Raw genomic sequence first — 12,753 nt, forward strand, 5'->3', positions numbered from 1 at the left:
TCTACTGGAAGATTGTAATTATTTTATTTCGTAAATAAGAATTTTATTATTTGTTTCATCTAAAGAAGAATCTTATCTTACAGACGTTACTTCAAAATAGAAGATGATTACATCAGTCATACAACTGGATATCGGGTCATCAGATTTAACTTCTGAAAAACATCCATGGACCCTAGTCATCTGAGCATCTACCTAAATATGGTTTAACAAGCTGTAACTTACCTTGACCAATATCTCGTCCACAGTTCGATGAACGTACGCCTCTATTTTGTGCTGGTAATCCTCGTGGGCTTCCTCCAGCCTGAGTATCCTGGCCTCCAGTCTGGAGATCGTGCTCTGGTAGGAGACCAGAGTCCAAACGATGAACGCCGTTACCAGGCACACCAACGTCAGAGCGAAACAAGCAAATATCCACAGCAGGATCTTTGAGCATGGTCTGGGCGACAGCCCGTTCTCTTTGGGGTTAACTTTGGTGTCAGAGGAAGACCCGTAATTGGCCATTACGTCTTGGGATTTGACTTTGTCTCTTTTGTGCCGGCTTTTTCGGGTGTTGGCTTGCACATTCACGTCCGGATTTTTAACCGTGGAACTTGTAGTGAAGTTCTCTCCCGCTATTAGAGCGACATTCGGCCTCGTTTCCGACACTGTCGCCTCTCTTCCATTCAGAATCAACAGGTCTCCACGCTCACTTTGTGAATTGGATTCCATATCACATAATTCATCACAATTTTTTTCTAGTATTATTTTGTATCAGTAAAGTCGGGTTTGAAACAAACCCGCTTTTAGTTGTAATAACTAAAGTAATGGAGAAAAATCACAAAAACGTTTTTTGATGAAAAGAACTCCTAATTTTTACATTGCATTATATATACTCACTTCGTCAGTCTGTCTTTTTGTCTGTCTGGTACAAATTTTGTACACGTTATTTCTCCCTCTTCCTATTCTCGGATTAAGTTGAAACTTTGCACAATTATTTAATGTCCTTAACAAAACACGAATCAATAAAAAGTTAACCAATTAATCAAATAATTAGCAGTAATAAATTAATTTGGATTGATATAGAAAGAAGAAAATAAATCTTTCAGTATTGAGATTACAGTATTGCTGTAAATTTTCTTTCCCTTTTATTACATTTGTTTGTTTTTTAAGTTTTTTAATTATTTTATTTTTTTTTTTTTTTGTTATATGATATTGTGACAGTGGGTCTACTTAAAATATCTGTTTTAAATCCTTGCCTATTTCTAAACAAAATAGATTGTTTTAGGACAAGATTTTTTTTCAACCCCTCACCCACCAATTTAAATATAAATGAATAAAGAATAAAAGTACATAAATATATATAAATATCACTACAAATCTTCATAACAAGACCTAATTATTTGTAATCAGAGATTATTGGCTATCCCAGGCCATTCCTCTAGTCACCCTATTCTTTTAGCTGTTTCGTATTGTGTATATCATTCAGAAGTTGTCGAAGTTCAACGCACGCCTATAGATCTACCTACACTATTGGATTATGTACACAAAAGCTTTGTTAACAGAAGACCTAGACTTAAGTACACAACATTAATTCAGCTGAAGATACTCAAACTGTTTAAGGAAATAACAGAGGGGAAAAGCTGGCAGCATTTAAAACGAAATATTATTGTAGGTCTACTATGAAGTCTTCATATATAAGATTACACTGTGACTGTGTAATAAAGGCCTACTAAATACGTAGCTAAACATTCACATTGTTACGGAACTAAATCTTTCAGAAATATTGTCACAATACCTTGAATGACACATTAATACATAGTTGTAAAACTCCTTGGAATTTCTAATCCTCTTGTTTACACAGTCAACGAAATGGCATAGCGTATCCTGTTCGTTTTCAGCAAGATGATGAAATAAACCATCAACCATCACTTGAGACCATTATCGAAGGCTATTGCCAAGTATTCCGAGAGAAGAAAAAACAACAACACTGGGGTGCAGAGTTTCAATTAGAACTAACGACGCCACGTCTCTATGAACAGACTGTCTCTACCTAGGGCGGGTTGTCTTCATGCTTCGCTCAGTGGAAGCACGCTACAGTCCACGGCTATCTGTACGCCAGTATAGAGGCGTTCCCTCGCTCGTTTCGCTAGCCCTTTAATTTACTATCGTAAAACTATCGCCCGTGCAACTCGGGGATGGATTTTTTTTCCCCCACTTTTGTGAACAGCGACAGCGTGTTTTGTGTAAGACTTTTCATTCATATATTTCTTTGAATGGTTGGACAAGAATGTCTTGTAGCACTCATGACATAGCTTTTAAATAATAGTAAAAACAAGTCCAAGGTTGTGTTGTTTTTTATTTACATATATATAGCCTATAATGTGTTTGTGGATTTGTCTCTTCTGATTACGACTTACTTTTATTGCTGAACGACGTTAAACAGAAAGAAACGTAGACAAAGGAGGCTAGCAAATTATAAAATACTTTTTTTTTTTAAAAAAAAAGGTTACCTAATAGGAAGAACTTCAAGTTTACAACTATATGTCTCAATAATGTCGAATTTATTTCCCTTTTTTTTTACATCAAACAAAATAATAAATTACCGATAATTAACTGAGAAAATGGATAATTTTTTTTTATTGGTTCGTGTTAGGAAAAATGAATAAGTGTGGAAAGTTAAAACTTGATCCGAGAATGGGAAGTTGGGGGGGGGGGGGGGGGAAGAGACAAGTAAAATGATCAAAGGGGAAAAACCCACATATTTAATCATATCTTTTAATACTGAAGTATTATTTTCCCTTGTTGGAATCAAACAAAATAGTTAATTACCAGTAATTAAATGACTAATTAAATAAGTAAAAAAAAAGTTTCCCTTTCACACCTTGTGATCTATAGGGCAGATTAACTAGCAGGGTGTCATGTGGCCAGCACAACGACCGACCGCTTTTACTTTTCCCCAACTAAAGTCAGGTATTCATTGGAGTTGGGTGGACTCAGGGGTGCCCTAAAAATTCAAAAATTCAACATCCCAGTCTTCACCGAGATTCGAATTCAGGACCCCAGCATTGGAAGCCAAAAGCTTAACCACTCAGTCATCGCGCCCCCAAATAGACATTTTTTTAAATAATTGATTCAAGTTTGTTTTTATGTACAATAAACAATTGTGTACAGGGGCGGACTGATTACTATATAATTTTTATATTATGCCTCTCCCCTTCTGATATCCTGGCCGATTCGGGGGAGAGGGGGGGCGATTGTATCTACTGCCCTCCCCACTTTAGCGGTCCCATTTTTATGGAGAAGTCATAAATTGTGACCAAAATTAGTTGAATATCTATATAATATAAGCTACATATTGATATTTGAACCCATTTGAATATTATATCGCACCACACTCATCTCAAATTTGATTATTAGTAAATATAAAATGTAAAAATTGTTATACAAGGTGGAGGGGCGATACATGCAATTGCCCTCCGCACATCTGACAAACCAATACTTTTTCTTTTTGTATTTTAGTTGAGAAATTACAAAATTTAAAAAGAAGCTCGCACTAATATAATTTATTTATGCTATAAATTAAATTCTTATATCGAGTTGCCCCACCCCCTATTCTTTAATGCCGAATGCAATCATTAGCAGAAATTATAAAAAGGAGCGAGGATTAATAGTTTTCACTCAAACGCCCTTTCCCCTATTAAGACTAAACATGACGTTTTAAAACAGAATAGTCAAATATGGTGACAGAGTTTATGTAATTGCACATGAATTTATCATAATTATTTTAAGAAAGACTTTGTTTTGGAAAATTTAGAATTAATACGAAATTTTTCAGTATAAGAGTAACAATTGAGATGAGTTCTCAACTCAAATATTCTTTTCCTAGTCGCCTTTTTCCAACCTTTACTCAATCTGATATTTTTCTAGTTAAATAAATTTGGGACTATAACTCACAATTTAAGCTTGAATCCTAAAAATGCAAAAAAATTTAGATCGGAATCTAATTGGTCCATTTAATTTCTCCTCCCACTTCCGAAATTTTTTGATTAGAGCTTTGAATTATATTTCTGTAACAAAACAGTGTTACAAACACGCATATTGAACAAAATGTATCACTTACAAATGAGATTTTTTTTAAATATTATTTTTTGAATAATTTTTTTTCTGCGGCTATCCTTAAAGCCTAACTCTAAATCTGTGGGGTATCTTATCTTTTCAAGAAACAAATCGGTTGTATTAGCAATGTTGTAAGGGCCTATAAATTCATATTAGATTTTTTTTCAAGTAAAACAATATTCAAAAGGTCCTTTTTCATAGGATGAATAATGAGCTGTTGATGTCAGGAGAATGCGTTTCTGCAGTGAAGAATGCAAGAAAACGCTATTGCCGTATGTTGTTGTTTTTTTCGCCGAAGGTTGAGAAACACTGCTCTTTTTTTTTAATTCTCATATGCGCGTTTATGCAAAGGGTTAGGTTTTACTGAGGTTAGGGTTAGGGTTTGAAAAAAATCACCCCCCCCCCTTTCCTTTCCAAAGTTCTGGATCCGCTAGTGGTTTAAGTCTGCATCTTTGTGGATACGAGTTTTTACGTCGTCTAACGTGTGATGATCTCCAGGAGTAAATGGAGTTGTAATTGTTCCTTCGTCAAAGTTTCAGCAGCGTTCCTGAATTGTTTGTGCCAAACTTAGAAATTAGTTGATTTTACTGCATCTCTTTTTGGAGGATTTCAGCAATATTTGCTTTTCATTTTGTTCTTCTTTACCATTTCATTTCAATTTATATTGGGTTAATAATGTTTAAAGTTCCCCTTTTAGACCATGCGAGCTATAGGGCAGATGATGCAAAAGGTCATCTGTTTCTGTGGCTCACGGTTAGCCAGCACAACGACCGACAGACTTTACTTTCCCCCAACTTATGTCAGGTACCCATTAGATCTGGGTGGAGCTAAGAGGCGCACTAAAGATCCCGAAATCATAATCCCAGTCTTCACCAGAATTCGAACACGGGACTTTTCGGTTCGGAAGCCAAGCGCTTTATACCACTCAGAGTTGGTTACTACTCAGAAAGCATGTTTCCCATCTGTCTGTAAAACCTCTGTGCTAAACGAGGTGGGAATGTAGAATAGATAGTGTCAAAGTGCTTCGTTATCAACGGCCTGAATTTTGTGACGCACTCGGTGAATTAGCTGAAGAGACTAAAGTTGCGTTCATTGAAAGAGAAGAAGAAACAATGAATGAAACATTGAAGCAGTACAAAGTCTTAGTGTCACTTGTGTTATGGTACGGCGTGCTCTTCCAAGTCAATTTTGTAAGCAAAGAACTGCAAGGTGAAACAGTAGATTTGAGCACTTCAATGGATTCGCACAACAAGATGACTTGGCTAAGGAAACTGAGAGTTGATGAGTTTGTTCAGATTCTTGTGACAGCAAAGGCATTGGCTAAAAACATGGAAGTTGTTGCAATCTTTCCAGCCAAACGTCAATGGAAAAGACAGTATGATAAATCTATGGAAAACTTCATACCTGGATATGATGACTACAGGATAAATTACTTCAACAGAATTGCAGCCGAGATTTGAACAGCTGAAATCAAACCACATTCTATTTGGGTTTCCTGTCAGCTTCAAGAGCCTTTAGCTTGAGGACATACGAAAGTTTACAGAGAGCCTCGAGCAAGTATTGCCATGGCATTGTTAAAATACCTTTAAATAGCCCTATGCACATTAAAAACCAATCAACTGCTAATTAAGCTGCCTGCAAATTTTGTGTAAACCACCAAATCAGAAGAGAGTTCTTTTGAGGTGAAAGTGAGAAGGGCAGAGGTTTTAGTAGAAGAAACATTAGTTGAGCTTAATCTCTCTCTTAGCATGAATGTATCTTCTGTGGTAGATCGAAAGCTACTGTTATAGTGAGTTTTAGTCACTAGCGACTAGCTAGGTTCCATTACTTAAGAAGGCCCAAATTCAAAGAATGAAATCTAGGGCATTGAAGGCTGTGTTTGCAAAAGAAAAGCTTTAATTATGCTGACAAAAAATATTAAATTCTTGATTCCTTGAGCCTTCCTTCAACACATCCGATTGTTTTATAAAACAACTTCAAGCATCAGAAACCAGAATTCATAGCTTTATTTTACAACTGTTCAGCAGACTCAATAGCCCAGCTTTTATATTAGAAACAAGTTCAGTGACTAATTAGGATTATCTGTATCTGTAAATAAATTGCCTATAAACAAAACTACTTTTATAGAATTAGTTGTCACCGATCCAGCTAAGCAAACAATTAAATCTGGTTTAAGTCTAATTTCACTAGTAATAAAATTTCCATTCTTTTGAATGAATTTTCTGTTGTCGCTATTATAGAATGTGGAACACACTAAAGGTGTTATGATCATAAAATCATTGCAAAGTGACAAGAACAGAATCATTGTTACTTGTTCTAGAAAAGTCTATGAGAAAGACCTGAGTATATTTCTTAATATTTAGGAAAATACACATTTGCCCATTGAAATACACATTTCCAGGTCTGGGAATACACATTTTTACTTTGGCATGTAGGCATCTCTGCATAAATGTATTTTTTTTTTTCAATTGAGTGTTTAACATCTGACACTCTAATGTTACGAATAAAAAGAATTATTTAATAAATAAAACAAGTATTAGTACATGAAATATTTAATAAAAATGGAAAAAATAAATAGAGCTGATGTTGCAAGGGACTCTACTGATAATATAGACAGAACTTCTGCTTCATTGCCCTTTGAAAAATTGTTTTCTGCTGTGGAAATGGATTACTGGCTATAGGTTCTCTAACATGTGCTTACTTTTAGCTTTCATTTTGAATAGATTTCTTATATTTTAAGATCAATTAATTGTATTATGTTTTGACTTAGGATATGGACTATGAAGGGCTATATATATTATTCAGTTAAATATATACAAATTATGATTCATTATTAATTTGCTATTTCTTGTGTATAAAAAAAATTCTCATGCAATGAAATATAAAGTACATTACATTTAAGCAGATTTTTTTACTCAGGATTCAGTCCTAGGGTCTTATTTTGGCATGTGGAGTCTCGTGCAATTTTTCGAAAGCTTTAATGACTGATTATATCTAAAAGCATGTTATCTTTTAGAAGAAAAAGAAAGACTCAGTGGCCTCACTTGGGTTGCGGGCCGCTCGGGTGACACCGACCCTAGTGACGCCACTGGATAGAGCTCTTGTAAATTTATTCTCACTTTCCTTTTAAAAAAAAAAAAAAATTAATAGTTTTAAAAGTGCATATTTTTTAGTTTGTGGAGGGTAGTGCCATTGGTAGACGCACTGTCGTAAAACTGGAGCTATATTTACTTATTCCGAGCAGCTACAATCAAGACATTTTAGAAAAAAAACAACTTCTAGCTTATGACCCGTCGAAATTCGGATATATTTTTTATCTCTTTTGTTTAGGCCCCCGGGGCTGTAGCCCCGCCTCCCTCTCTTAAATACGGCCCTGCTTAGACGTGTACTATTAAATAAAATTATAACTAAAAACTTAGAAATGTATCTTTCAATTGGTTTATAGTATTGGCAAATGACTTGGATTTCTGTTCTATATGTCATATCAAACATGAAGATTATTGGCCTCCTCCTTACACTTCAACACATATGCTTTTGAAGGCAATCTGTTAAATTTTTCTTAACAAAAGTTTATGTGAAAGTTGACATTTTTACAACTTTTTCCCTATAAAAGTTACAACAATGCTGTTTGCTACAATAATTTATCATATTATGAAATGTGTATATTTCAAATTTCATTAGATTCTCTTGGGGCACTTTAAAGATATTTGATATTAAAATTAACAAAGAAGGGTAAAATTTTATTTTTTAAATAAAATAAAAGTGTTTATAGTTACATCAATCTCACTAATTCTATTGAATTTAGCATGTTAACATATATATATATATATATATATATATATATATATCTGTGTGCTAAGTTTGAACTTTGTAGCTTGGCGCACTCTTTAGATATTAATTTTCAAAGTTGGTTAAAATCTTTTTTTAGTAACAACCAACACTGTGATTTACTGGAAATGGTCAATTTCTATCTATCACGTCCTATTTTTAGAAGCACACATAGGAATTTTTCATTTAGATTAACTTTTATAATGTTAAAATGCTAGATTATGGAGAGGGAATGTATCTTTATTATAATGACTTTGTAATGTGCAAATTTTAAAGTAAAAATAAATATTTTAAAATAATAATATTAATATTAAATAATTTTTTTTTCATATTTTTAGCTCTGGGAACTATTAATTAATTATTTTTTTCCGTGTGTTGTTTTTTTTCTATTGGTATACATGTAAATTAATAGTTAATAAATGAGTACATTATATTTTTAAAATGATGAGCTATTACTGCATACAAATTTAAGTAAAAAATCTTTTAATAACTTCTAAATAAATCGCAAGGTTTATTTTTTATTTTTTGTCCGATGCAAGAAATTTTTCATTTACAATCTAATTTTTAAAGCATTTAAATTCAGGCATTTTAAAATGATTAATTGCCAGTGCTCTACAAAAAGGTTTAAACTGTATGAAATTTATTAAACTTATAGTGATTAAATTTTAGCAAATATTTTTCTGCGCAGTGCTATTTTCATTTATAATTTATAAAAATTATCTATCTGATGCATATAAATAGCTATTTAAATACAGTAGAATTATAATTAAACAAAATAAAACACACTACAGATCTGTGATTTGTTTTATTTGTGATTTTTGGGCTCATATGATGACAAAATCACATATATTTTTATTTTTCGTCGAATGCTTTTTTTTATATATTAATTCACCTTTTTTTCAAAGATTTTATTGCTTGGTCTTATTTTTTAAATTTGTTTTAACAGAATACAGGTTAATGAAAAAGAGTGTGAAGTTTCAACCCCATATCTTTAAGACTTTTTATAATACAGTTAATTAAAGTTCAACTGTCAGTTGTTTCTGTCACAGATTTTTTTTTTTTTGCTTTACAAAGAAGGCTAATTTTTGGCCACTAAAAATTTAATAACTTCCCTCACAATTAACTCAGCAATATAAAATTGGTATCATTGGAAAGCATTTCTCAAGCTCTATCTAAACAAATAGGTTCCATTGCATTGTGATCATTTTGAAATTTTTATCGAAGTACCTATATGAGTTGAAACAATCTTTGGCAATTATGAATTTCTATAGGTCTAGATGTCTGCTGCCAAGTCATGTAGTAAACCCTTGCACAGCCAATGTAATACATCTTATAAAGTACAGACGTTACTTCAAAAGAGAATATATTGACGTCCTACGTGTATCCATGTCTATCTAGTCATGCGTGTCATTCAGTGACTTGAGCTTTGCTAAAAAAAAAAAACATACAGCAACAAACTTTTATAACAGGACATGGGTGTAGCCAGGATTTTTTTCTGCGATTTTTTTTCTTTCCCTCCTATCATGGGCGTAGCCAGGGGGGGTTCTTGGGGTTCAACCCCCCCCCCCCCGAAATGAAATCCCCCCCCCCCCGAAGGGGGGGAATCGGAATTAAGTGACTGATTTTTTGCTTTGATTTTGTTTATTTTAGTTGAGATTTTAATACTAAACCATCACTTGCCCCAGCACAAAGAAAGGGGTTTGAGTTTAAAACCCCCAACCAGGGGGTTTTGAGTTTAAAACCCCCTACCAGGGGGGTTCGAGTTTAAAAACCCCTACCAGGGGGATTCGAGTTTAAAACCCCTACCAGAGAGGTACGAGTTTAAAAACCCCCTACCAGGGGTTTTGAATTTAAAACCCCCTACCAGGGGTTTTGAATTCTAAACCCCCTACCTGGGTTTTTTTTATGTTTACTCCTCCTCTTCTATAAAACAAAACCCAAAAAATGCAAACGAAAATCCCCAAATTCCAAGAGCACAGTTAAGGAAGATTTTGATTTTAAAACCCCATTCTAAAATTTACGATAAACCCCCTCTTCAACATAAAAAAAAAAGCTAATTACGCACTCAAAATGTTATGAGCGTAGCCAAAGGGGTTTTGAGTTTAACCCCCCGCCATGGGGGTTTGAGGCTAAAAAATACATCTTCAGTGTAAGAAAAAAAGCAAATTACGCACTCAAAAAGCTATGAGCGTTGCCAAAAGGGGTTTTAAGTTTAAACCCCCATTCAGAGGGGTTTGATGCTAAAAATACCTCTTCAATATAAAAAAAAAGCAAATTACACACTAAAATTATTTGAGCGTAGCCAATCCAATCGGGGGTTTTGAGTTTAAACCCCTCTTCTACAGATGGCTTTTTTTTTTAAAGTTTAAAACCCCTCCAGATGGTTTTGAGTTTAAGATCCCCCTACAGAGCATTTTGAGGTGGAAAACCCCCAACAGATGATTTTGACGATAAAACTTCTCTTTTCGATATAAAATCTAAAGCAAACTACAGTCACCTAATTCCAAGAGCGTATTCAAGAGAGGTTACACATTTTTACCAGTGGCAGGGCTCCATTAATAAACTGCAGTGAATAGTCATCTGCCGAAATTGAAAAACACTAAATGTGGCTCAACAAAGATGGCTAAGACAGATTTTAGGAGTCAGTTATAGAGATCGGGTCTAATTCAAGGAAATTCCATGCCGAACTGGGAGTCGACCCCTTTTGAGAGAGCGACGCATGAGGTTTGCGGGACATGTTCTTCGACAAAATGAATTACGCAAAAGAAGAGTTGCAATGATATCCTAGTACAACTTGACGCCACTCATTCACTCGCCACTCATTCATGGAGGTCCTCATGGCAGGTGGGAAGAGGCTTTAGACATTACCAGTGACAGATTTTTATGGAAACAGCTTGACGGCAAATGCGTCGAACGGCGCGGGAGGGTCTAAGTCAGTAAGAATAGCACATTAGGTTTTTGAAATAAAACTTTTTAATAGCAGAAAAATGCATTGTAGATACCCCAGAATATGCATTTTGTTGGCTTTCAATACCAGAAATAGTGCTTGGCGGCGGGGCTTCGCCCCGCGCTGGGGGAGCTCCTAGCGCTCCCCTAGACCCCCTTGCTAGAAATGTCGGGGAGTCTACAATTTTATGGAAACAGCTTGACGGCAAATGCGCCGAACGGCGCGGAGGGTCTAAGTCAGTAAGAATAGCACATTAGGTTTTTGAAATAGAACTTAGCTCCTAGCACTCCCCCAGTCCCCATTGCTAATAATGGCGGGGAATCTACAATTTTTCCACTAACTCATGGAAGAACCTATTCTAGGGCACAATAAAAGTCTTCCGAAAGAATGAAGGGTCAGAATGTTATAAAGATTATGTACACACACATATACACATATAAATACATATACAAAAAAAAATTCGCGAGAGAGGGGGGGGGGGGGAGAAAAAAAATCCACCCCCCCAACCCCCCCCCCCTCCGAAAAAAAATCCTGGCTACGCCCATGCCTCCTATATATATATGTAATATATATAATATATACAAAAATATGTATAATATATACAAGGCCGCCGCGACGGTTGTGGCCGCCTGAGTGCGAAATTAATAAATGCCCTCCCCCCCCCCTCTTTTTTTTTTTTAAAAAAAATCACTAAGACTGACATTGTACCTAAAGAGCTCTCTGATTTAAATCTATTTTTGTAGACCATTCCTTTTTTTTTTTCCTTTCGTTTTCGCATCTTTTTCGTCTCCCCATGCCCACCAGGATGGGTTTTTGTTTTGTGTTCAATTTTAACTTTGCATTTTTTAAAGAATGTAATGAAAAAGAAACTTAGTCTTAATTAAAAAACACAATTTTTAGGTTATATTTTTTATTTATATTAATTTAACACTATGTATAGAAACCAAATTTAAGTAATGAATTTCACTAAAACGAGTGCGTTTTTTTTCCCGAAATAGTGTTGCCTAGATAAATTTGTAAGCGTTGTAAAAGTTTCTTCCTGGGAATAGAATTAAAGATGCGGCAGATTTCCGCTCAAGTCGGCAATGGGTTTGATTACTCCTTATTCTGACATTTTCAACTTCAGAAATTCTTTTTCCTGGCGCCTACAAAGCCTGTTTCTTGAAGTAAGAAGAGGGAATATACAAAAGCCAATAGTGGTGTGTTTTCTTTCAGCACGCACTATTCATATTAAGTCTAATAATAAAGAGGCAACCCTGGCCAATAGTATTATGCGAGGGACATTCTAGGTAAGCCAACATATTGCGCACGGACGTTTGTAATGGGTGTGATCTTTTGTAGAATATTCTTCGTGTTAAGTAAGACGTCTCTGTCGCGGACCTTTTTTTTTTCACACAAAAGTCGTCACTATAATGAAGTGCAATGGTCGGAAGAAATTCGACCAATCAGAGATAAAAAAAAATTCCAGAAGAAACACTAGCGGAGACGTTTTGAAATGTTTTCTTCAAAACGTTTTGACCATTTGACCCATGTTGTTGCAAACGCCTCTACAAAAAAAAAAAAGGTCTACATTTGACAAGGTCTTTTAGAATATGAAATGACGTCTACTATTTAAGATATTTTAATTTTTCAAACATTAGTAATAATGTAATTTTACTAATATTCAGATATATTACATTGAAAATAACATATTTTTTCGCCGCCCCCTCCCATTGTTGTTGGTTGGTCGTTGGTCACTTCAGACAGCTAGTACAACTGAACCAATTTAGGCGATTTATATTTTTAATAAATAAACTTAACATAACTTTAACAAAACTTCTTATACGAACGAAAACTCATTATAACTGTTATTACAATATTCACAGATTTAACTTGAGATGAGA

At 34.7% G+C, this 12,753-nt stretch overlaps 1 protein-coding gene across 18 annotated transcripts in view; it reads right to left on the bottom strand.

Annotated features, from left to right (window-relative positions):
• Positions 1–2,117, bottom strand: part of LOC106055108 (collagen alpha-1(XXIII) chain-like) — a 178,040-nt gene extending 175,923 nt beyond the window's left edge. For 8 of the 18 annotated variants that reach the window (XM_056021312.1, XM_056021307.1, XM_056021309.1 and 5 more), the window contains exons 1-2: positions 1,775–2,116; positions 223–795 (exon numbers count right to left, since the gene is read on the bottom strand). In XM_056021312.1, coding sequence (XP_055877287.1) covers positions 223–708 — 486 coding nt within the window. In that variant the 5' untranslated portion in view covers positions 709–795; positions 1,775–2,116. Of the gene's footprint in view, positions 1–222; positions 796–1,774 lie in introns of all 18 variants that reach the window. The other 10 variants (XM_056021300.1, XM_056021313.1, XM_056021305.1 and 7 more) reach the window with 3 other exon arrangements.
• Positions 2,118–12,753: the final 10,636 nt, after the last annotated feature.

Source organism: Biomphalaria glabrata, chromosome 2 (assembly GCF_947242115.1).
Source record: "Biomphalaria glabrata chromosome 2, xgBioGlab47.1, whole genome shotgun sequence".
Lineage (NCBI taxonomy): Eukaryota > Metazoa > Mollusca > Gastropoda > Planorbidae > Biomphalaria > Biomphalaria glabrata.